Source organism: Papio anubis, chromosome 19 (assembly GCF_008728515.1).
Source record: "Papio anubis isolate 15944 chromosome 19, Panubis1.0, whole genome shotgun sequence".
NCBI classification, from domain to species: Eukaryota; Metazoa; Chordata; class Mammalia; order Primates; family Cercopithecidae; genus Papio; species Papio anubis.
The window spans coordinates 42,065,752-42,091,983 of NC_044994.1; the positions used below are offsets into that span (position 1 = coordinate 42,065,752).

General features: G+C 42.6%; 1 protein-coding gene across 4 annotated transcripts in view; it reads right to left on the reverse strand.

Annotated features, from left to right (window-relative positions):
* The window catches only part of MYO5B (myosin VB), a 380,074-nt gene that overhangs the window by 203,620 nt on the left and 150,222 nt on the right, over window positions 1–26,232 (reverse strand). For all 4 annotated transcript variants that reach the window (XM_017951725.3, XM_017951726.3, XM_009192713.4 and 1 more), the window contains exons 3-4: window positions 24,336–24,507; window positions 21,402–21,546 (exon numbers count right to left, since the gene is read on the reverse strand). In XM_017951725.3, the coding sequence (XP_017807214.2) occupies window positions 21,402–21,546; window positions 24,336–24,507 (317 nt within the window). The remainder of the gene's footprint in view (window positions 1–21,401; window positions 21,547–24,335; window positions 24,508–26,232) is intronic.

Sequence of the window (26,232 nt, forward strand, 5' to 3'; positions counted from 1 at the left end):
TCCTTTAGCTCTGAGAAGTTTGATTGACTGAAGCCTTCTTCTCTCAACTCACCAAAATCATTCTCCGTCCAGCTTTGTTCCATTGCTGGCGATGAGCTGCGTTCCTTTGGAGGGGGAGATGTGCTCTGATTTTTTGGATTTCCAGCTTTTCTGCACTGCTTTTTCCCCATCTTTGTGGTTTTTATCTGCCTTTGGTTTTTGATGATGGTGACATACTGATGGGGTTTTGGTGTGGGTGTCCTTTATGTTTGTTAGTTTTCTTTCTAACAGTCAGGACCCTCAGCTGCAGTCTGTTGGCGTTTGCCTGAGGTCCACTCCAGACCCTGTTTGCCTGGGCATCAGCAGTGGAGGCTGCAGAAGATAGAATATTGCTGAACAGCGAGTGTTGCTGTCTGATTCTTGCTCTGGAAGCTTCGTCTCAGGGGTGTACCCAGCTGTGTGAGGTGTGAGGTGTTGGTCTGCACCTAGTGGGGGATGTGTCCCAGTTAGGCTACTCAGGGGTCAGGGACCCACTTGAGCAGGCAGTTTGTCCATTCTCAGATCTCAACCTCCATGCTGGGAGATCCACTGTTCTCTTCAAAGCTGTCAGACAGGGTCTTTTACATCTGCAGAGGTTTCTGCTCCTTTTTGTTTAGCTATGCCCTGTCCCCAGAGGTGGAGTCTACAGAGGCAGGCAGGCCTCCTTGAGCTGTAGTGGGCTCCACCCAATATGAGCTTCCCAGTGGCTTTGTTTACCTAGTTAAGCCTCAGCAATGGCAGGCACCCCTCCCCTAGCCTCGCTGCTGCCTTGCAGTTAGATCTCAGACTGCTGTGCTAGCTTGAGGGAGGCTCCGTGGGCGTGGAACCCTCCGGGCCTGGTGTGGGATATAATTTCCTGGTGTGCCATTTGCTAAGACCCTTGGTAAAGGGCAGTATTAAGGTGGGAGTTACCCAATTTTCCAGGTGTTTTGTGTCTCAATTTCCCTTGGCTAGGAAAAAGAATTCCCTTCCCCCTTGAACTTCCCAGGTGAGGCGATGCCTTGCCCTGCTTCAGCTCTCACTGGTTGGGCTGCACCCGCAGACCAGCATTGACTGTCCCACACACCCCAGTGAGATGAACCTGGTGCCTCAGATGAAAATGCAGAAATCACCTGTCTTCCATGTCGCTCACACTGGGAGCTGGAGGCTGGAGCTGTTTCTATTCAGCCATCTTGGGTGCCCCCCTCCACCCCATCTTAAATCTACTCCACCAATCTACCCTACCATCCCCTACATAATCTACTTTCTGTACCTACAGATTTTCCTATTCGGGACATTTCATGTAAATGGAATGAACAGAATATGTGGTCTTTTGTGACTGACTTATTTACCTTAGCATAATTTTTCATGGTGTTTTTTTTTTTGTTTTGTTTTGTTTTGTTTTGAGACAGGGTCTCACTCTGTCACCCAAACTGAAGTGCAGCGGCATGATCTTGGCTGACTGCAACCTCCACCTCCTGGGCTCAAGCGATTCTCCTGCCTCAGCCTCCTGAGTAGCTGGGATTACAGGCACGTGCCACTACTGCCCAGCTAATTTTCTTTTTTGTACTTTTAGTAGAGACGGGGTTTCACCATGTTGGCCAGGCTGGTCTCAAACTCCTGACCTCAAATGATCCACCAGCCTTGGCCTCCCAAAGTGCTGGGATTACAGGTGTGGGCCACCACGCCCAGCTACCTTACCATAATTTTTCAAGGGTTCATCATGTCATAGGATGTATCCATACTTCATTCCTTTTTATAGCCAAACAATATAATATCCCCTTGTAAGGACAGATTATATTTTAATTTTTTTAGCTGATAGACATTTGGGTTGTTATCATCTTTTGACCATTATGAATAATGCTACTGTGAATATTCATGAAGAAGTATTTATGTGAGCATGTGTTTTCATTTTTCTTGGGTTAAATGTTTTATAGGTATAATAGTAGCTTTGTGAATTTTCTTGAAGGACAGTTGTTGAAAATCTCGTACTTTGAGCCTATCAGAATCTAATAAATCAAAAGATGAGACACAGCATACTGTTCAGAAATCATTCCAATCACTATTCCCTAAATAACCTGTGATACCATGTGATATCACTCATCATTAGACTGGTTTAACATTCCTCACGCCCAGAAACACCAGTTAACATTGAATTCTAATTAATTGCCTATAGAAATTTTCAAGTATTCAAGTGTACTTTAAACACAGAAACCAATTTAGGGATTTCAATATGATTATTTAGGTAGTTGTTTCTGTTTCTTGCATGTGACTCAAATATGAGTTCAAATAGGTCTCTTTTAAGTGTTTTTTTCTCCAGTTACTCAGCCCTTTCAGAAGAAATATTTTTAATACGTATTTTTAAGAGACAGGGTCTCACTTCTTGCTCAGGCTGGAATGCAGTGGCTATTCGCAGATGTGGTCATAGCTCCCCACAGCCTAGCACTCCTGGCTTCAAGCAATCTCCCGCTACCTTAGCCTCCTGAGTAGCTGGGGTTACAGGTACATGCCACCATGCCCAGCTAGTCACTCATATCCTTTTGCCTGATCATACATATACTCTTTTTTTTTTTTTTTTTTTTGCTTGATGATACAGTCTACCTTATATTATAAAGAACTTTGCATTTGCATGTATATTTTCTGCATATCTCTACCTCTTTTTAAAGATATGTTAAGATCTTAACTTCTTAAATTGTTCTTTCCATGTATGCAGCAGCTGTCTACAGAAGCCTTCACAATCTTTAAAATGTCAACATGAGGACAACTTTTAAACTGGAATAATATGATCAAGGCAAGCTTTATGAAAATAATAGCTAACTGTCATATAGCACCTTCCAGGCAGCAGGCACTTTCTGTGTACCAATCAATCATCAGAATCACCATAGGAATTAGGTCCTACTATCATTTCCATGCTACAGATGAGGAAACAGAGAGCTAGTATCACTTGCCTGAGGTCACACAGCTGGTTACTGGGCCAGCTAGCTCTGGCACCCAGGCTCTAACCTATCACATCGCTCTGCTTCTTACGATGATAAAGGGGGATGCTAGCATCACATCTTAACACACCATTATAGTGGGCAGCCATTTCAACTACCACTCTCAAGCTAAGAAAGGTGGATTTAATAAGCATTTTTAAGAATTACAGGAAAGAAGGGAGGAGGGGAAGAAAAAAGAAAAGTAGGTAGAAATAGATATCCCAAGCTAACTAAAGAGGTAGCACTTTTCTCTGACCAGCTGAGATAAAGATCTATTCCCCAGTCTGCGTGATTGCCCACTTGCACTATTGGACTTCACTTTTTGAAGGAAGAATAATGTGAAAGCATGTTACACTCCAGAGCCATTTATTATCCATTCAGGAGGCAAGACAGCAAATCTAACACAGACACAGTCACAACTGACCACTAAATGAAACCTCACTGACAATTGAAAAGAGAAAAAGTTCATAAACATGCATTAAAAATATACCTTAATCAAGTAGCTAGTAGAGAAACCATAAGCTATTATGTAATTGAAACCCGTAGAAGTCATAGTTCCATTCTTTTTTTTTTGAGACGGAGTCTTGCTCTGTCGCCTCAGGCTGGAGTGCAGTAGCACAATCTCAGCTCACTGCAAGCTCTGGCCTCCCTCGGTTCACTTACATTCTCCTGCCCTCAGCCTTCCCGAAGTAGCTGGGACCACAGGCCCCTCTACCACCTCACCAGCCAATTTTGTATTTTTAGTAGAGACAGGGTTTCACTGTGTTAGCCAGGATGGTCTCGATCTCCTGACCTTGTGATCCACCCGCCTCGGCCTCCCAAAGTGCTGGGATTACACAGTTTCATTCTTAATATTTTCCTCGCAGTTTTTATGAGATGGGTAATGACTAAGCCACAGTGAGAGGGCACAACCTGCTCAGTGGGTGAGTTGGCCCCTGCTACCCTCCCTACTTCCCTCCCAGATCGTCTTGGGATCCAACCACACCTGTGCTTCTCATGCTGGCTGCTCTATGCTATTCTACAAACATGATCCTCTATTTTGGATCTATCTCACCCATCAGAACTCTTTCATTCAGTGGTCCAGCCTCCAGAGCTCAGCATTCCGCTACCTATTTCTTTGAAAAATAGTCACACAAAAGTAAATTGCCATAATGGCTTGATGTGATGTTCATCTTGGCCAAAGCATGAGGAAGTTAGGATTCATGGTCTTTCTCAGTTCATGTCAAGACAACAGTGAGCAGAACTGGTTTCAAATACTGGCCCAGGGATCTTGCCATTTTACGGAAGATTATAATGAGCACAAGACTGGGAGTCTGGTACCTGGTGGCCTCAACACAAATTCAACACAGGGCCCAGGAAGAAGTCCCTTCTCCTCCCTGGTACTCAATTTCATCTGCTTTAAAATAAAAGAATTGGACCAAAAAATATCTAAGGATCCTTCCAGCTGTCAAGGTCTCTGGCTGTGTCCCACTTTCTCTTGCATGATCTGTCTACCCTACCTATGACGAGTTCAAACTAACCTGGGTGAGAGGGTCCATGGTCACAGACCAGGGCATGGTTGATGAGTCCACAAGCATTGCACACTGATGACTGTGTCTTCAACACCATACTCCAGCTCACCAAGCTCATCTACCCCAGGCTGCTTAGCAAAGCCTGCAGCTCCACCCTCTATCCTCAGTCACCTGTCTCATGAGAGATACAGTCATTTCATCCAGCCACCCACCTACCTTTGCATCGACTATGCATCAATTCACAGCACACATTGCAGGCTCAGATTCACGCATTCTTCTCCAAGTGACTTGATCCTATCCCCACTCCCCAGGAATTTGCCATCCAACATTTCAGTATCTACTATGTGTTAAGATAACAGGAAAAGGCCTGGAACAGTCCCTCAACTTCCCACCACCACATGCAACAACCTTCCTGCAGCAGCTCCTAGGTTTCCTCCTCCCCTTAACATGGGAATAACTCTGCCTTCTTATGGAGCAAAATTCCACCATCTGAGCTCTGGATCCTACCCAAATGTCGGGACTCCAATCTACTAGTGACCCCCTTTCTGTGCCTCCCACCCTCCCAGCTTCAACCTCCCTGCCTACAGGCTCCTTCTCAACAGCATGTTCAATGCTGAAATAATTTACCTAAATTGACCACAACAGTGAGGGGGATGGACCCAGGAGTCAGAAGACATGCAGCAAGGATGCAGCTCATGCAGAGGTGGCAGCAGTAACCAGGTGGAGGAGGCGGCCCTGAACTCAGGCAGCAGGGGTAGAAATCGAAGGCAACAGACCCAAGTCACATTTGAGAGTTGTGGCATAGATGACACTTTCTCTATCAGAAAATATATGTTTTAACAGTTTTTCACTCAGCTAAACAAAGGGCTAGGCCAGGGAGATGGATGTTTTTAGGCAGGAGAATCTGTGGACAGTCATCTAACTTGTATTACATAATTACTTACCTACTCAGAATTTTAAAAGCTGCTCTATCTCTAGGGCAGAAATTGATACACAGGGCATTCCTGTAGCTCAAACTCTATGTCCACCCAGCAGCTGCCCACATGGAGCACACAGTGTGTGCAGAGGTACACTAAGAACATGGTGTAACAAACCTGTGATATCCACACTGGCTCTGCATTCCCAGTGCACGCAGAGGAACATATATGCACATGCAGGCATTATCACCTGCACTGCCAACATCCTCTGAGGAGCCATCGGGTGTCAAACAGGTCAGCTCACACAGGGCCTCCGAGGAGATCCTGCCATGCCACAGCTGTGAAGACCTCCCACTGAATGGAGCAAATTATTCAGTGCAAGCCTGGAAACCCTTCTGAGGACAGCTAGGAATGCAGGTTCTCCAGATCCAATCCACAGAGACACACACAAGAATTGAACAGCAAGAACCCTGGAGTAAGAGGTGGGAGAACTAGGTTCCAGCACTAGTTCTGCAACTCATGAACTCGGTGCCTTTGGCCATCACTCTACCTCTCAGGGCCTCAGCTCTCAAGAGGGGATATAATAAAGGCTGCCCTTCCACAATCCTGGAGTTATGGCAAGAGCCATGAGGCAAGGGAGAGAAAAGAGGTCTGCAAATTAAAAGGCAGTATAATGTGAGTTACAAGAAGTGTTAAAGATCAGTTTGGGTGTCACTCTCTGCCTGATGGGAGGCCATTCTTAGACGCCCAGTACTGTCCCTCACGTTGCAAGTTCTTCTGCATCCTAACCAAAGCCCAATTGATGCAGTCGTTCTCTACCACACCCCATCTCATTTGTGTCAAAAAAAAAAAAAAAAAAAAAAAAAAAAACTTACACATATTTCCAATTGCCCTAAAGAGGAAGCACCACTCCTGGCTGAGATTTACTCTCTAGACCAGATTTCTTACTTGTACATTCCTCCTTCTCTACCAGATCTATGTTAACATTCCTTGAGGTTAGATCTGGGAAGTTCTCTCCTACCTAACAATCTCTCCTTGGTTGACATCATCCATTCCCAAGGCTTTAAGTACCATGTACACATCAAGACCTGTTTTACCTGCATTGTACAGCTTCTAGACAGCTGTACTTGGATGTCAGAAGTAGGGTAGGCAATTCTTAGACACAACAGGTTCCAGATTAACTATTTGATTTTCACCCCCAGGAGTGTCTCTTCCCTCCCTCTCCACCATTTTCTCAGACTCAGCAAACAGAACTTCCATTTACCCAGTTTCCCAAGCCAAAAACCCAGAAGTGTACCAAGCTAGTTAACAGCACACGGTTTACAGTTAGGGTGCCCAGGTTCACATCATGTTTGCCACCTGCCAGCAATGTGCCTTAGGGAAGATGTGTAACTCTGCTGTGATTCCATTGCCAAATCTATAAAATTGAGATACTGTTCCAATGGCAGTTAAATAACATTCATATATCACTTATGGTATTAGGAAACATTCCCTCTTATTATGCATAACAAAGCTGGGAAATATTTTTGAAATACAGTAATACACTTTCCTCTTCCACATTTCTTTTACGTGACATTCTCCTTCCTCAACTCAAGGCATTAATTTGTCTCAAGAGGATTAGGATTATTACAATAAGAAGGCAAAGACAAGGGACAAATGCAACAGAGTTCAACTTCTGATTATCAAAACAAGGTTTTTGGTTCTCAGTGTAATTGTCTTGAAATCCTGCCTGCTGCCACGGAGAAAGGAAGGTTTAAAAGTTTGTTAGATTCCTACTCAGATATCAAGAGTGAGGCTTAAGGAATACGAACTCTGCACCATGGTCAGAGAGAATTCAGGATGTAAAGTGACAGAAGTCCCGCTTGCCACAGGGGGCCGGGAGGGAAGTCTGGGGGAAGGGTCACAGAGGAACCACGGGAAGCATCCAGTGTCCTCACTCCCCACACAGGCCCTTTACCCCACCTCCTGGTTCTAGGACAGGTTTAAGGGAATCCCTGCACCAGACTAAGGAAGAAGACCAGCCTAGAGTGGGAAGCTAAGTTCAGCTTTGGTATGCTGCTGTTTAAGATGACAGCAGACCAGCATTGTTGGAGGAGGCAACTGATAAACCCATAGATGGGACTAGGGGTAGAATGGGAGGTGGAATTTGCTGCTTTGTCAAAGTTACAAAGGGTCTTCTAGGCATCTCCTTTAAGAATAAACCATCTATTCTCCTTACAGATTTCCTAGGTGAAAAATCCTACAATGTCTTACCAAAAAAAGTCATTTTGGTGATTTACTACCAGGACAGTAAAGATATCTTTCATTAGTTCTAAGAACATTGCATCATCAACCCATCTCAGTTACAGAGGAAAGAGTTCTAGAGAATGGGAGCACCTGGATTCTAAATGGACACTGCCACTTAGCCTACATGACCTAGGCAAGTTTTTGAACTACAGTGGGTCCACAACACACCTCACAAGGGTATTATACCAAACCAAGGTGCAGCGTGACCACAGTTCAGATGGAAAGCACTGGAGTATTTTGTTTATTATCAATCACCATAGTATGACGCTATTAGTAAGCTTCTATTCACGCGGCTCCAGAGTATCCAGATACCAGGAGAATGGGAGAAGGCCATGATCCTCTTCTCTGGCCAGTTGAGTTAGAATCCTGGCTCAATTACGGAAGCCACATTTTATGAGATACTTAGAAAAACTGAAATATATTCTGAGAAAGCCAATCAGAATAGTAAACTATCACACGAAGAATGCTAATGAGATGAGGAAGAGTTTAGCTTAGAGAAGAAAGACTAAAAGACCATTCCCAGAATAGTCTGTTCTAGCAGCTGCTCCAGAAAAGAGGCAGGCACTGGGGCTGTGGTAGGTGGCAGGGAGGCTTGTATCTCTTCGCCTCTATGAGCTTTCAAAAGTGGAATGGCTCCCTCCCGGAGTCACTAGAAGTTTCCAGCTTAGACCGGGTACCAGGCGTTGAAGATGCTGAAAGAGGAAACCCTGTCCTACGCTGTGTGACCTGAAGAGCCTTCCAACTTCAGGAAGAAAAAAGTCATCCCTCTATGCACTGCATCAACACACACTCCACACAATGAAATATAAGGGGCTCTATAAATATAAGGAAGTAAAATGGACAAAATTGTAGAAGTGACAACCCCACACAGGCAGGAAGAAAAATCTCTGCTTTAGATTGCTGAGCTGGAGTTCATACACATCAGGTAATTATGATGCATCAATATGTGCAATGACAAATGGAATAAAACTCTAGGAGCCCAATGACACAGTAGGGAAGCAGAAAAAACCCGAGTGAGCATACATTGATCCCCAATATCATAACTGAAGATCAGTACCATACATTTAAACTAAATGTGGCTAGAGATACTCTAAATAGTTCACACACTTTTATTAACATTCTCAGGAACACAAGGTCAGGGGTGCAGTCATTCTTAGCTAGGAAGGGTGACTAAGCAGAGAAGTCCTGGGTGCTGGGATTCCACCTCTCTCCTTCTCTCTGCTACCAGGTACAAGACATTTTCTAAAAAGACATCCCATAATTCTAAGTATTCTTGGTACTTGCTCTTGTAGAGAAGGTTTAATTCCCTTTATAACCAAAAAGGACATCTTTTTAAAAGCAAGTCATCAATCATGAATCATTTTATTCTCTAGTTCTGGGAATACAGAGAACCAAATTAATTTCCGTCATCTTTTGGCTGTAGGTACACCCCTCCCTCTGGCTTCCAACATTATCGATCTGTAATAGGGGCAGGAGCCAGGAAGGTTCAAAGGCATTTGCTTTTAAGCCTGTCCATGGTGGTTCTAAAGGACACAGACATGGGGCTTTCTCCTGGCCATGCTGCATTGCCTGCAGGCCTTTCTGCAGTATTCCTCACCCAGAGAGGTTCCCTGCCTTCCCAAGTATCTGCTGTGGACAAAGAGCAGGTAGACTAGCCATACACTGGGACTTAATTTTAACTATCTCTACGATTTTTTTTAAAGAGCTTTGGGGAGTTCCTTTAAGTCAAAACACTTCATTATCATACTGAAACTGTCCCTATGAACTGTATAAAATTAATCAGGGAAGAAGGGAGTGGGAAAATGAAAATAAACCAAGCTTCCAGCACATTCAGTGTTCATGACATCGGCTTGCTTTCCGACTCTCTTCCTCATAGTTGTGTGGTGCCTACTGTCCTAGAATCACAGAGACCCTGTTACAAGACTATAGCTCCCCTTCACTGCTCTATAGATAACAACTTGAACATTAAAAAACATTTTCCACTTAAAATTTTCTTTCAGAGATCTGGGAAGTTCTCACCTCCCTAACAATTTCTCCTTGATTAACATCATCCATTCCCAAGGCTTTAAGTACCATCTACGGGTCAAGACCTGCAAACCAGTAATACTAACATAGCTGGTCTGAAGGACCTCAAGAGAAGCTAACTCAAAGAACGCAGTTTCCACATCCTGATGATTTCATCACCCTTCCTCCAACCAGTTCACAATCCCAGTTGTCTAGCCCCTCGCCCTCTGTGATCCCCTTAAAAACTTCAGCCCAGAACTCCTCAAGGAGGTGGATTTAAGGATCTCCTCCCATCTCCTTTCTTGGTGCCCTGTGATCATTAAACTCTTTCTCTGCTGCAAACCCTGCTGCCTCAGTGTAACTGGTCTGTTACTGTGCAGTGGGCATATGAACCTGTTGGTCCTATAACAGTGTATGTTTATTATATCCTAATAGAATCAAAGAGCTACTAGAAAGTGCAGTGCTCTTTAACCCAGGTTAGACAGATGACACAAATAGAGGGACAATGGCCGGCACTCTCAGTTGTATTCCCTATGATGGAATGGCCACCTTCTCTTATCTTCAACCCACTGTAAAGGTACAATGACAAGGACCCCAGCAGGGGGCCGAGGGACAGTTTTTCCTCTGAAATATGAACTACTCCACAAAGATCATTGCATATGTGGCTTGAGACACTTACCTGGACATTATACTCGTTATCTTACTTTTGACGTGCATCCCTATCAATACAGAAAACTGTGAGCATGCTTATAGTTTGTTTATAAATTGTTTTCTGTGACACTGTACTATATTATGCATAGTATAAAACATACACAAATGATATTTTAAGTTTTAAAAAGATGTAAACAAATAAAGTTTTAATATTTTCTTCACATATTCTAGTGAGTCATCTTCCAAAAACTAGCACACCCCAGCAGTTTGAAGATTGCTGCTCTAACCAACTGATTCACTACTGCAAGTACCAGAAGGGATTATCACTTCCAGCCACTTAAGAAAAGCTGCTTTCTGGCATCCACCACATGATCAGTGGTGTCTGCCTAGCCATCTTTCAAAAAACCGGCTATATACAATCAAATAATTATTTGGTTCCTGCAATGTAATATATTATTTTCTGTTGAAGTTTATAGCATCACCAAAAGGGCAGTGATGTCCACATTTAAACACTATTCTGGGGCTGCTCAGCCACTAACAGTGCAATTTCACTCTAACTGTAGAACATATATATATACACACACACATACACATACACACACGCACATATAGATACATATAAATATAAAATAAATGCATTATATAATAAAGGTTTATATATAATAAATGCATAAGCATGGTATAGTTTATGCTATATTTCCTCTAGACAAATTGAAATTAGAATTACAGAAGTTATAATTGGTTGCCAAGCAAAAACCTATTAAAAAGTCCAAAAGAATTTCACTGAGCACATGGAACTGGCTATCCTTATACTGTTCACTTGGCCCTGAAAGTAAAATCTGTTCTGAGGGCAACCTATTAATGGAATCTTACTCAACTATGAATTCTTCCATTGTTTCCTTCTTTTGGATGCTGTGACATGATGAGGGATATGACACCTGTGATGTGCCATTAGTACTGTCACCACCACTGTGCCTGACATTCAGCAAACCCTCACTCTGTGCCAGAAATCATACTAAGCATTTTCATTTATCAACTGATTTAATTCTAACAATTTTGTGAGTTAGACATGACATTTATCCCTATCTTAGAGACACAAACCCTGGTGCAAATTGAGGTGAACCTGAGGAACTTGCTCAGGGTCACACAGCTACTGTGTTTTAAGAACTTAAGCCAGTCTCGTTGCTGTCCCTGGACACTCAACTCTTAGCCACCTCACTTCCCAGCATCTTCCTTTGCTGCAAAACTCAAGTCCATTGGCAGACTAGGTTTTCAGCTGCTCTGTCTTCTGGGATATAAATGTGAAAATACACAGTTGAAAAAGAAAGAGTGGTTAACACAGCGTGAAGGGCATTACTACGATGTAAATAGCAATGCCATTTCATCCTGCTAGGCTTCACATTCTATTAGCTTTTTTTTAATGAAAATTATTTTGGACACCTTGAAAAACTAAATCCTACTCACATGTCACCACCACTATTAATTCCAAAAGAAATCCATGTAGGGTGACAAGTTTGACTTTGACATCAGGAAAATGCTGTGTAACCAGAACGGTGTGTAGGAGCCACAGGAGCCCACACCCAGGGGGGCACTGCCTGCACAGGGCTCCGTGCTCAGTGCTCCAATGCTTGAGCCCATGTATGCCTTACAGTGACCTAAGGACACAAGTGCACACACACATGCCCTTGCTCCAATAAAGAAATGGCACACCTTAAGTGAAGGACCTTGACCCGGGTGAAGCTGGGACGCTAACTGGGGTCTGTGTCAGTCCACCTCACACACAACCAGGAGTGCTCCGAGAACAAGTCATGATTGACCAACCCAGTGTGTGCAAGTTTTAGCAAGACTTAATACACACGAGCACTTGACTCAATGTTTAGTTCTACCAGATTAAATGACTAGTACCTGGAGAAAAAACTGCTCCATGCACATTACAGGAATCTATCCAGATTACCACTTCCGGATAAGAATGACACAACAGACTCGTTACATCTGCAATGCATCATGCTAGGGAGACCTGATCTATCAGATGCAAAAAATCAGAATTCAAAAAGATACATTCACAAAATAACAGAACACAAGTACAATGGTGAAATTTAATATGGACAGAATCCTGCTCAGCATACCAAAGGGAAAAAAAGTCAATTGAGCAAGTGCAGGATGAAGGCAACATACCTTAAGAGCAGTCTGAATTTACACTGACCGAAAAGCAGATGAGGGGTTACCTAGGGGTGGAGGGAGACTTCGAAAAAAGAAAAAACACAAGAAAACTTTGGGAGTTAAGGAAATGTTTGCTATCTTGATTGTGGTGATGGTTTCAGGGGTGTATACTATACAATGTCTAATTGTATGTGCAATTTAATGTGTGTGACTTCACTTTAAATATGTGCAGTTTATTGCTATTTACATCCCACTAAAGCTGTGATAAAAACAGTTCTTGAGTGTGCACGTGGGTGGGGCAGAGAAAGGGATGGAAATTTAGTGACTTGTAAACTTATAGTAAGTCAGCAACATGAAACACCTGCCAAAAATAAATGCATTTGCAGGCTCTGTCAGAAATTCTGCATGAGTACCACATCACCTCACACCCTACAGACCACATCCAGCAACCATCATCATCAGACAGAAAGACCAGATGACATCTCAGGGTGGCCAGACAGGAGAGTGTCGGAAAAGCCATGCTCATAAAGAGTGGCAGTGGGAGCCAGGAGGCTTGGGCCAGAGTTGGGGGCAAGGACAGAAGGGGCTGCCATATAAGAAAATGACTATTATCCTGGACAGCTTCACAGGAAGAGCTAAGATCCATGGGTGAAGGCAAATGGATACTCAGCAGAGTGCTGTGTGATAGAGAAACTCCTGACAATGAAAGCTGTTAAAAATTTAACACATTTGAGAAAGTCTCCTATACTGGGAACGGTAGGGCAGCATCTAAAAGACCACTTGCCCAGAACACAGTATCCTGCACAACTAACTTCCGCTGGGTGACGCAGGCTCTCTCCTTTCTAACATGCTGTGCTTCTCCAGGTAAAATAGTGAATATTAAGAAACTAAAATATCTCTTAGCTCTATGATTTCAATTTGAGATTTAACCTCACAAATCATGTTGGGTACACTGCAGATACGCAACTGTTAATAATATTTATGACCTTGCAGGGTCATAGAAGACAGGCAAAGGAAACTGCCTCTCCTATTCTTTCCTAAATGCACAATTTTAAAAGATGGCAATAACCATTTACTATCAATTTCTCTTAAAATAGGGATGTCATCATTAGCCATATTCACTGCACACTTAAATAACTTTCCCCTACTCAGAAAGTTTAACAGTAAAACTAGCAATTTGAATATGATAGGTAGACACAAACAATAATACCATCTAAGAAACTGAAAAGGAGCAAAACAATTTCACAAAACCTTAGTGCTGTAGCATCCCTAGGGGAGGAAGATAGGCGTGCACTGGCATGGCTGTGCAGGAGGTCACGGAACAAGAGACCCAGGTGAGCAGGGAACAACAGGGACAGGTGAATAGCCCAGAACATCCCAGGAAGGAATCTGAATGTGGAATGCTCAGGGCATGTTCAAGAAATGAGACAATGCCAGAGAAGAGATTAAAAACCATTTCTGTGTTCTTGAGCATCTCTTATACCTTGTCCTAAAGCAATTCTGACGAACCCTTACTTGAAATTATATTGAACGGGAAAGAAAACTTCATCCAAAATTCAGGGCTGACTGAAGTCCTGGTTTCAGACTTTACTATAAAATTCACCCAGTCATTGCTCCCTACTCACTGACCTTCCCAGGGACTCCACTATTCACTGTACTCAACCATAGGCCATGAATCTGTCAGCTGTAACAACTATACCCAAAGTCTTACAGCACTCAAGAGCTTTCAAAGGTTCCTCATGACTTCTCACTGGATCCAAGCTCCTCTCAGAGGCAAGGCCAATGTTCTCCTCAAAGTGTGAAGATGCTGAGAATCACAGAGGTCGGATAGTTTACCCCTGGACACATGGCAGGTTGGGAGAGATGAGGTTATCAGGGACAAACCCCTGCATACTCCTGCACAGCACACTACGTACAGGAAAAACCTGGCTCCACACTCACATCAGCATGACATTCTCTCACTGAAAACCTGAGGCTCAGTTAGGAAGCACTCCACATCCCCAACCTCCCCGAACCGTGAATAACCAGAATAACAAAACACTTTATGCCAAAACTGAAGGAAGAAACCGACGTTTTATTTAACACTTGATCTCAAAGCAACATGAAGATTTAGGTCACCTCTGTATAATTCTTTTTGAAAGACATATGTCCAAAGATCCAATTTCAATAGAATCTGTAGCCTGGCGGTGATTGCAAAAGTCCTGAGTCTATTCTCATGCATCCCAGAGTATTCCATCCCCATCACTAGGAAGATAAAGTTGTCAATTCTATTTTTAATTATTGTTTTGACCTCCAAAAATGGAAAATGCATAGCTTCCTCGCTCCCTTTCCTTTCTGCAACGTATTTCCACAATCAGGAATTTCTCTCATTGCCCTGAGGAGTCAATGTGTTCACTAAGGGTTGTCCTGGCAACAGAGAACAGCCTCTCACTTCCACTCATACGATCAGCCTTGCAACCTCTTCCCTCCTATTTACCAAAGATGGACACTTTTGGCTTTTTCACTATGGACACTCATTTCCATATTGCTTCCCTGGAAGACCATGAAATTCTCTACTTGCTCTTCACACTTACGGGGATCCAAGTCGACCAAGAGACCCTCTTCCAAGAGCGCAACCAGGACCATTAACTAGAATCCCTATCCTTGTCAAGCATAGGCTCTCACCCTCATGGGCTCCAAACCCTGTCCTCCAGGATGGCTCTCACTCTGGTAAGCGTGCATTTCATTCCTCACCAGTCCCACCCTCCAAAGGCTTCTGAGCTGCACACTCCTGCCTGGACCCCAGGCAATAGCAATCTCATCTTTCATTATTAGTCACAGCTGGCAACACAGCAGAGACAGACGGGAATGTGGGTGCTCTAGTACCTTGGCTACCTGAGCAAATAGATTTGCTCTGCAGCGTCCCCACTCCCTTTCAGGGCGGCGGGGCGGGGGGGTGGGGAAGGTGGGTGGGAAACAGCACAAATAAAACACACGGCTCAAAAAAGCAATCAGACACGGCCAGCCAAATAAGACGGCACACTCCCACCAACAAGGCTGGAAAACACACCAAAACTGTAAGGACAAAGATCTATCCCTTTTGCCCCTCAGTGCTACTTGGGGGACCAGAATCTGCTCTGTTCTGACAAGACTGTCTGGGGTTGAGCAGACAAAATTTAGGGAGGCAGTAGGGCTTCTTTGCTAATGCAGGAGGCTCTGGGGCAAACAGATTGGGTCTAAATTCCATTGCTACCCATTAAGGGAAGTAGAACACCTTCTTGGCTAATACAGGAAGCATTGGGCAATCAGATTGGGTCTGGGTTCCATCTCTGCCCATTTAGGGAGGTAGTACCATTTTTCTTAGCTAATGGAGGAAGCTGTGCAGCAAACACAGGGTCTGAACTCCATCTGTACCCAGTTACTGTTTTCATGACCTTGGAGAACTATTCAGCATCCAAAAGTCTCTATCCTCATCTGTATTGTGGGGATAACTAATCTCAGACAGCAACTCTGAGAACTAAATGCATTAATGAGTCAATTATTCCTATTCTTTCTTGAGCACCAATTACATGCCCTGGGGTAAAGCATGGAAGATAAAAGAAATAGAACATAACACTGTGCCACATAGTCTCATACTTTATAATTCCCTGCCTTTCACCCACGTGATACAGATAAGTTATTTCCACAACAAGCTAAGCTTCTCATGAGAAAGTATTCTTATCCTTGGAAATGTACAGGAATATGGAGAAGAAAAGGATCATTAAGAAATAGGACCCATCAGAGAAAAGATTTTCTTTGAACATCTCTTATATCATATTATTTCCTTATCCAAGACACTAAAATTTCTCCATTGCTCTATGCATTTCCCAAACAGTGTTGCACAGAACATTAGTCCCTTGAAATAATCTTTGAAAATAGTTTTGTGTCTAAATATGATTTGCAAACCCAGCATAATGGATCCCTATCTTGGAAACTCAGAAGGCGTGTCAACATAAAGGCTCTGAGAAGCTCTGCCTTAAAGGAAGACGTTTAACTTGGTTAATCCATGGTTTCCCAAACTCATTTGGCCACCTTTGTACTCTGTTAATAGAATAACACTTCTTCCCCGAAGTTCACCCCAGCCTGCAAAGGCCTCCACAGTCTGGCTTTACCTTGTTTCTAATTTCACAGCCCAGAACTCCCCTGCAGATCCATTCACCATGCAGGTTAAACTTGCCTAGGTACAGTCTTCTGACCATGTCTTTTTGTTTACAATAGCTTTATTAAATTATCATTCACAGAACATACAATTCACTCATTTACAGTGTATAATTCTATGATTTTTAGTACATTTGCCGAGTTGTACATCCAGCGGCACAACCAATTTTTAGAACACTTCATCACCCCCCCCAAAACCACCCCAACAAAAAACATACCTCTCAGAAATCACTCTCTGAGAGTGATTTTGCCTCAAACTCCAGCCCTAGGCAACTATAAATCTACTTTCTGTCTCTATAGATTTGCCCATTCTGGACATTTTATAGAAATGGAATCAGACAACACGTGGTCTTTTGTATCTGGCTTCTTTGATTTAGCATATTTTCAAGGTTTATCATTGTGGTAGCATGTATCAGTTCTCTGTTCCCTTTTATGGCCAGTAATATTCCATTGTATGGATATTCCTCATTTGGTTTATCCATTTGTCAGGTGATGAACATTTAAGTTGTTTCCACCTTTTGGCTATTGTGACTAACACTGCTAAGAACATGTGTAAGTTTTTGTGTAAATATGTGTTTCCAGGCCGGGCACAGAGGCTCGCGCCTATAATCCCAGCACTTTGGGAGGCCGAGGCAAGTGGATCACCTGAGGTCAGGAGTTTGAGACCAGCCTGGTCAACAAGGCAAAACCCTGTCTCTACTAAAAATATAAAAATTAGCTGGGTGTGGTGGCAGGTGCCTGTAATCCTAGCTACTCGGGAGGCTGAGGCAGGAGAATTGCTTGAATCTGGGAGGCGGAGGTTGCAGTGAGCTGAGATTGCACCACTGCACTCCAGCCTAGGCAACAAGAGTGAAACTCATCTCAAAAAACAAACCAAAAAAAAATGTGTTTTCATTTCTCTTGGGTGCATACCTAAGAACGGAATTGCTGGGTCATAGGGGGATTTTTTTTTACTTTTTGAAAAACCATCAGACTATTTGCCACAGCAGTTGCACCAATTTACATTCCCACTAGCAGTGTGTGAGAATTCAAATTTCTTCACATCCTTGCCAACACTAGTTATCATATCTTTGATTGTAGACATCCTAGTGTAAGGCAGTATCTTGACGTTTTGTGATACCTTTTGACGCCCCACTTCTGAGGTCATGGTCCACTACTCCATCCACCTAGAGGCCCTCTTCTCACTCTATGCATCCTACCAATTCATCAAGACCCAGCTAAAAATCTTAGTTTTCTTGGACGATCTGTGACATTAGGTCTTCAAACTCAATTTAAATGACCCCGTGGCATAGTTTCTACTTATACTTCCTGCAGTTATAGGCTTCTTGGCCGACGTATGTCTTCTCTCTCCCATCAGACAGTGAGCCCCTTAAGAAGCAGGGTGAGGTCTTATATTTCCTAGTGGCCAGTATTCAGCCTATCGAATAACTGATACTTTATAAACATCTGCTGATAATGATTTGATGGAAGACCTGAGGCTGAAGTTGAGGAAGGTAAAATGAGGGAGTGGGCCTTCTGGGTCTCAGACGGGGAAGGAGGAGTAGAAAGCACAGAGCTAAGCAGTGGAGGTCAGCCCCTTCCTCAAAGGATTCTCATGCAGTGGACAGAATTCATGAAAATGATGTTTCACAGGATTTTAACACCCCCTTTTTCTTCACTGTGAATCTGTATTCACCCTCAAGCCCAGACTTGGTAAATATGACAGAGATAGGGCCAGTGAACGATTCGATTCTCTTCTCTTACTGATATCTCCTCTAACTTTCCTCCAAGCATTAGCAGTTCTCTCCTGGAACTCTTGGTGGGTGGGTGTTTGTGAGGGGGAATAAAGATCTATACTTAGCCCCTCATGCTCTCAGAGTCTCCCCACCCACTCAAAGCATCAAGAGTCTCTGTGTGAGCCACATCAAGAAAGAAAATCGAGTCCCCGGTGAATGAAGAGAATCATTGAGTCCAAGGCCACCTGAGCTGTAGTCTCCAAAGACTGAAAACTATTAATGTTAGTTTCTTACACCTTTCATTTCACCTAGCTGTTAGGAAGGCTCAAATTCAAAGTACACTGTGCTAGCCTATGGCTACTTGAACCACATAATTATTTCAGTGACTACTGATGAGTCAGAAAAAGCACAACACAGTTGACAGGTACTGTTGAATGAATGTGTTCTAGTATTCAAAACTGATAGAGAAGGCCCATACAGGAAATACAGCAAAAACTTGTCCTGCATCTAACCAATGGGTCACCCTTCCTTCTTGGCTCAACAGATTCTGCTGAGGCTTCCAATGTACCTCTCAGATCAATAACAGAAACCCTGAGCTGCTGACAACAGAACTAATTCGAAAATAGCTCTCGGATGGCCGTGGTGGCTCACGCCTGTAATCCTAACACTTTGAGAGGCTGAGGTGGGTGGATTACCTGAGGTCAGAAGTTCGAGACCAGCCTGGCCAACATGATGAAACCCCATCTCTACTAAAAATACGAATATTAGCCAGGTGTGGTTACCCGCGCCTATAATCCCAGTTACTCAGGAGGCTGAGGCAGGAGAATTGCTTGAACCCGGAGGGCAGAGGCTGCAGTGAGCTGATATCATACCACTTCACTCCAGCCTGAGTGAAAGAGCAAAACTCCATATCAAAAAAGAAAAAAAACAAAAAACAAAAAAACTCTCCCCTGTGGCCACATGTGCTGGTCTTCCTACTTCTAATGTATGTTCATAAGCAAAAATTGCACAAGAACTTCAGCAAAATTAGGGACCCAGTGGTAAAACAAGTATAAACTTTAAAACCTTAAAGAAAATCCTTAAGGAAGCGATCCCAGTTCAGCTTTAACATCCAAACTCTCTACTGTTAAATTCATTGCCCTAGGGCAAGACTGTATCACCACTATCACCCCAGACTCCCACACATCCCATTCCCCATAATGGGTGCAAAGGTCCCAAGCAAGTGAAATAACCCAAGTGTAGGATAACCATGGACTCAGCTTCAGGCATTGCAGGGAAGAACACAGGAATCTTGTCAAGAGGGTCTGTAGGCTGGATAAAGCTAGAAGATTCCTCAGGATGGAGAGCTAAAAGATTCTCAAGCCTACAGTGGTCCATAAGCAGCTTTGATGAAGAATGGAAACTTCTGACATGCCTAAGTGCAATGGCTAAGAGAATGGGATGAAAGCAACCAAATGTGAAGGCCAGTCATGACAGGACAAGTCTTAGAGAGTTTTCAGAGCTGTTGGCATGGTAGAACATGGTAAGAACCAAGCTACACCCACCTTCTCTTTCAGAACCATAAATAAACCATCTTCTAAAGGAGGAAAGAGTGTTGCCGTTCTCACATGAAGTGCATGTAGACTCGGGTGAATAGATTCTTCCAAAGCACAGAATCCGTTCAGTTCCCAGGCCTCCCTCCTCTGTGCCATACCCATGGCCTCCAACAGAAACTCATGCATAGGCTGCATACTGTGCAACATGCTAATGCTCATTCTTCTCTCCACACAATCTTCTGAACCACACACAATTGAGTAGGAGGTGCACGTCAATGAGTTGCCAAGCTAACGGACTTCTACTTGAGCCCTGATAGCAGATTAAGATAGCATGTGGTCTTTCATTTGGCTTTAGAGAAAAGTCAAAGGTTGCAATAATTTTAGCTCCACTCTTTGGAGAAATAGTTACAGATCATTCTATTAGATTTTTCAGCTCTCCAATCAGTGCTTATTTTGAATACATCACTGAGTATCTATAATGAAGCAGACCTTTTATGTACTGATCTCTACAGCCAGCAATAAAGCACTATAAATCTGCATGGACGCCCTTAAAACAGTCTTCCCTCATGGAAACTTTCACTGGGATGAAAATGATACCCTGCAATCCACTGAAGCACAGACCACCTAGAATGGGATTCTCCCCCTATAAAAATCACTAACTCCTTTTACTAAGTTAATCTAAATAGCTTTCCTTCTCCAAAAAGACTTTGCTATATGTTGCCAGCTCCAAAAAATGTTCTCTAGAGGTGACGAGAAAAACTTGGCTGAAAGAATCTAGCATTTTAGCATTAACTGAGAACTGCATTTCCCCCAAAACACTGATAAAGCTCTCTCTCCCTACTTTATGCTGAAGTTACAGCCCATCACCCAACCCATTTTCTGACAAACAGACCTGCTATTTTTCAGAGTGAAAAGAATAACGGCAATAAGGAGAAGATGGTACTTAAATACCTAAACAGAGCTCCACTTCCAGGCTAAAAACCCCAAACCACTATGCACAGCTGCCAGTTTGAAACTTCAGTTTCTGCCCTCCAGTGCTTGGCATCTCAAGAAGTTGTCAAGGAGTCTTGGTTTCTTCAAAAGGGAGTCTTCAGTGAGACTAGCTGTAGATCAGGCTGGGGTAGGTGAATGGAGATGCTATCAAATGAATTATAATATACCATGAAGGGAGGAAAAGGGGCCAAAAGGAAGTCAAAGAGAGATGAAATGCAAGAGATTTATTCCATTGCTCAAAAAAGTGAAATAAGTCTAAAGAGTCACTGCTCTCCAAGTCTATGTTCAAGTTCAGAAGAATAAGATAAAGGCATGAGGAAATGAGGTAAGTAATAGAATTTGGGCTGCTTTGTTTCCAAGATGTTTCCCTCAATCCCAGTCTCACTAACTCATTGTAAGCATCAGCTGCAGAGGAAGGTAAAAACTCCCCTTCCTGCTCACTGACTACTGAGGAGGACTTCTGGGCTGAGGACATTCTCACCTGGCCATCTGCTTGTAGGCTTCTTCTGCCACAGCAAAGATGTGGGGGTCCATGTCTCCCATGTTTTGGCCACTGTAGGCATAGATGACATCTTGTCCATAGATTGGCAACTGTTCATAAGGATTAATGGCAACAAGTACAATACCTGCAAACAGACAAGGTGGTCAGATTCCAACAGCACAGCAGACACCTAGCATCAGCTCAAGGCAACCACCCATTCATACACACGCCAAAAAACAAAGAATGAGAGGGCAGCAGAACCAGTCTTAACCAATCAATCAGCTCAATCAAGGCTCATTTGTGTGCTTCAGGTCTCCAAATACCCTACAACCTGGAATAAGCATACACGCATACACACACACACACACACAAATGCTAAAATTGAGTTCATAAAATAGACATGTGCAAGGTGTTCCAGGATCAGAGAGAAGAGGATATTAAATTCTACCAGTGTATATTAGAGAGACTTAAAAATCCATCTCGGAACTAAAATCTGGGAAAGGATTATACGTTTTCTCATTTGTATATTGGTTATCTTAACTAATATACAAATAACTTGTGAACAGAGAATACAATTTACCTATCTTGAGATCTAATCTTGGCTCAGCCAACTATGTTATTTTTGGCAATAACTTCTCAGTACCTCAGTTTCCTCAACTGTTATATAAAATGGAGATAACAACTGCATTTATCTGGGACATCGTAAGGAAAAACGACGCATGGTGCAAGGGAAAATGCCAGGCATGGTGGCTCATGCCTCTAATCCCAGCACTTTGGGATGCTGAGGCAGGAGGATCATTTGAGGCCAGGAGTTCGAGACCAGCCTGGTTAACACAGTGAGACTTCTTCTCTACAAAAAAGTACTAGCTGGGCATGGTGGCATGGGCCTATAGTCCCAGCTACTCGAGGAGGCTGAGAGGAATGCTTAAGCCCAGGAGTCCAAGACTGCAGTGAGCTATGATGGCACCACTGTACTCCAGCCTGGATGACAGAGTGAGGCCCTGTCTTAAAAAAAAAAAAAAAAAAAAAAAAAAAAGAACACTTAAGACCAGTGCCTTGTATAGTAAGCACTGCATGTTTGCTATTTTTTATTATACCACATCTCAACATTTTTCCCTTACACCTTGTGTCCCCTAAAGAATACACTGCAATGATGGACTCAGTAAATACGTGTTGATTGAGAAATCAGGAAATGCTATAAGGTTCAGACAATCTTTTATGAATGGGTGAGGCAGGTTGTTATTTGAGCCTATGGAAAGAAAAAAGTGTGAATTTGATCTTTCAGACAAGACAGAGATATGCTTTTTTCTTTTCCATCAGATCACATTCTGGACGTCAGAAGACCCATTGACTGAGGTACAAAAACCAGAAGCTTTTCCAGTCACTTGGGAAGGAGAAGGCGATGAAAGGGCGGCTGCTAAGATGGGAAGTCTCCAACATTGTGCTCCCTTCTGGTGTCTGAAAAGAGACGCTATGAACGCGAAGTGTAATAAACCAGATTATTCCACATAAAGGAGAAAGGGCCAGGGGTAAAAAAGACACTGAAGTCCTCTTGACAGAAGTTTGCCTGAAAAGACCAAAATACAAGGCCCAGAACCCTGATAAATTCCACTAATGTGACTAATCACTTGGAGAATCCTCTTAGGAACAGCCTCACAGGTTCTGCTTGTTATTAGAGTTCTGTAAGATTCTAACTCATGTAGCATGCAATTCACATTCCGTATCACACTCCGAAGTCACGTGTTTTCCTTAAACATCCTGGCCCCTCCAGAGCAGCATCTAGTGCTTCCTGGATGACTCAGACTTCTGTGCCATTCAGTCACTCTGAACAGCTTGAACGGGAGGAGTCAAGATACATTTGGATAAATACATATAGACACTAGGACATCTTAGAGGGGATTCCTTTAAAAACAGAATCTGATGGTCACTTATCTTTTTCTCCTAAAATAGGAGTCGAATTTTAAAAGTCTTCTTTTTGAAGTAAATATCTTATTAAAGGCTCTGATAATTGTCAATTTGTTTCAAATAAAACTCCCACCAGCAGTTGGAGTGAAGGAGCTTTTGGGAAACCACAGCTCTAAAGCACTGGAATCAGCCTGCTATTGACAGCTCCTGAAATCTGGAAGAAAAACTAACTTAGTAGCTAAAACTACGAATTCCAAACCAAAGTGGAATATAAAAGTGAAAAACCCTGAGTGCCCGAGGTGTCACTTATGACGATGAGCAAGACCAGAGGGAACGTGCCAGCCGTTCCCACCCAGGACAAGACCACAAAGGAGCGACTCCCACAAAGAAGCCCTGCAGCCGGAATCCCCACCCAGATCCCCAATTTGCCTCTCAAACAACGGTTTGTAGGGTTCTATTTTCGCTATGCCACTTAGCAATACTCTTTAAAAAGAGAGAGAGAACAGAATTTGCAATATAGGAAAGGAGAAGTTTTAAGAAAATCAAATACAATTTCAGGACTGTTTAAGTATGTTATGCATTTTGCTCACTAATTTGACAAATACTCATTGGGTGTTATGTCAGTACAAACAGAGGCAAGTGAGATCACAGAAAAGCAGGCTTTTCAAGCAGGAAATAAAACAAGGCAAAACAAAACAAGGGTTTGGTGCTGAGAGCAGGCACCTAGCTCAGGCACGATGCTGTACTTACTCCTCTCCCAGGACTCCAAGGACTGAGCTAAGCCAGTCGCACCACATGGTGTGACCCATTTCTTCCCTGGTTGATCCCTGATTAACACCAATCATCCCACAGAGACTGGGGCAGCCTAATTAAGCCACATTCACTGATTGCAAACCTTTCAAGGATTTCAGAGGAGAGGTACTTACAAATGAGAGAGTGAAATGAGGACTCCTAAGCATTTGAGTTGAGCAAGTCTAAAGCTAGTAAGCACTTTCCAACACATGCAGCCAACAGATGCCCCCCACTTACCACAGTAAGTGTAGATATGGTTGGACTCCAGGAAACGGACCTTCAAATTATGCAAAACTGCAGGCTCATGAAGATAGCTAAGGGCAGTCAGGTCATTTTCTCCCACCAAGATATCTGGATTCCTTAAGAAGGGCAGCTGGTTGCGTTGTACGTCAATTGGGTATTCCAGAATCTAAGGACACGCAAGTAGCAGACACAAAAAGGTGGTTATGAAGCATTAAGTCTGTATTCGATGTCCTGTCTTCTTAGCTGGAATCACCATCTTAACATGATAGTAAGTAATGAAGATAAATAATGTTTTAAAGAAAGACAAGCTGAACAAAATACCTGTGTTCCCATGGGAGACCAGTCCAGATGGAAAATTTGCTGGTAACATAGCCCCATGATATTAAGGTAGAAGACTGACACACAGAGCTCAGGAAACATAACCAGTTCTAAGAGAGTGTTCTATTGCTTCTTAAGGGAAAAATACTGACTCTTTAATTTCAGTTGCAATTGGAGTGCTGTTCTTTCCCTCCATCTAGAAAAACTGCCTTGATTGGCCCCCATTTATTGCTGGTGCTTCATATACTCTCCCCCATTGACCAACACCATTTTTATTTGGATCATCTTGTATCTGATGAACTGCCCTCTATAAGCGACCTCAAGTTGAACCATTTGTGCATATATTTCTCCCCAACTAACTGCAAGTTCGTTTAGGGAAGTGATTTTGCTTTCACCTAAAATATATTAGGAGTTTGATATATATATATGCATAACCAGGGAGTAGGATTACACATTTTAAGGTCAAATCTCAGATGCGAGGTGTTATCCTTGTATTCCTAGTACTTGGACAACATTAAGTACTCAGAAATGTTCATCGACAGGATACATTTGTAACTCTCAGTACCTGTATGCACACATGTACATCTACATGGGTAGTTTATAAGAAGGTCGTGGGATGTTTTTAAACATTTAAACAGGAGGAACTTGGCTGCTGCTCACCATGTTTTATCTGAGTGCTAAGATTCTTATACTGTTCTTAAAAATCTGGGATGCTTATAAAAAGTTTCCTGAGCCCAACTTACTTATCAGGAATTCTGAGGCAGGGTTCAGGAACCTGAAATTTAAAATACATTCCCAAGTTATTCTGATACAGGTGACTTTTAGATCATATTTTAAGAATTTCTATTTTACATAAACCTTTTAGGAAATCCCATGGACACAGACTCCATTTACTGGGGTAACAGTCAATTTTTAAGATAATATAAATATCAATGTTCCTCCCACCCCATTTTTAGAGGGACTTGGTTATCAGATCTTAAGGTATATTAATAAACCCAGCAATGAAAATGCTAAGATAGGCAGATAAATCAAGTGTAGTAGATACAGAAAGAAACACAAGCACATAGAGAAAATTTGTATGTTATAATGTTAAATTGCAAATAAAAGGTTAAAAGGATCTTTTCAAGTAGTATTGGTAAGTAAATTAGCTAGCCATTTAGGGAAAAAAAATAGGCCAGGATTCTTATTCTTATTCTCTCCTGCCAAAATAAGTTTAGATGGAACAACCATTAAAAAAAAAATTTTTTAACTGGGCAAATATTTGAGTAAGTTTTGGAAGGAAGAATTTTGAAGAATTATGTAAAAGCCAAAAACATGTAGGAAAATATTCATAAATTTGACCATAATTTAAAACTTTAAACCTATCATAAAACCTACCATTTGCAAAGTCAAATGGGAAAAGGGAAAAGGGGACGGGGTTCTGCATTATATGATGGAATTCCTAATCTTAATATACAAAGAGTTATAAGAAATCCAAAAGAAAACCAACACCCCAACAGAAAATTGTACCTAGAATACAAATCACAAAATAACACATGAACAGATGAAAAACTATTCAACTTAATCAGTAACC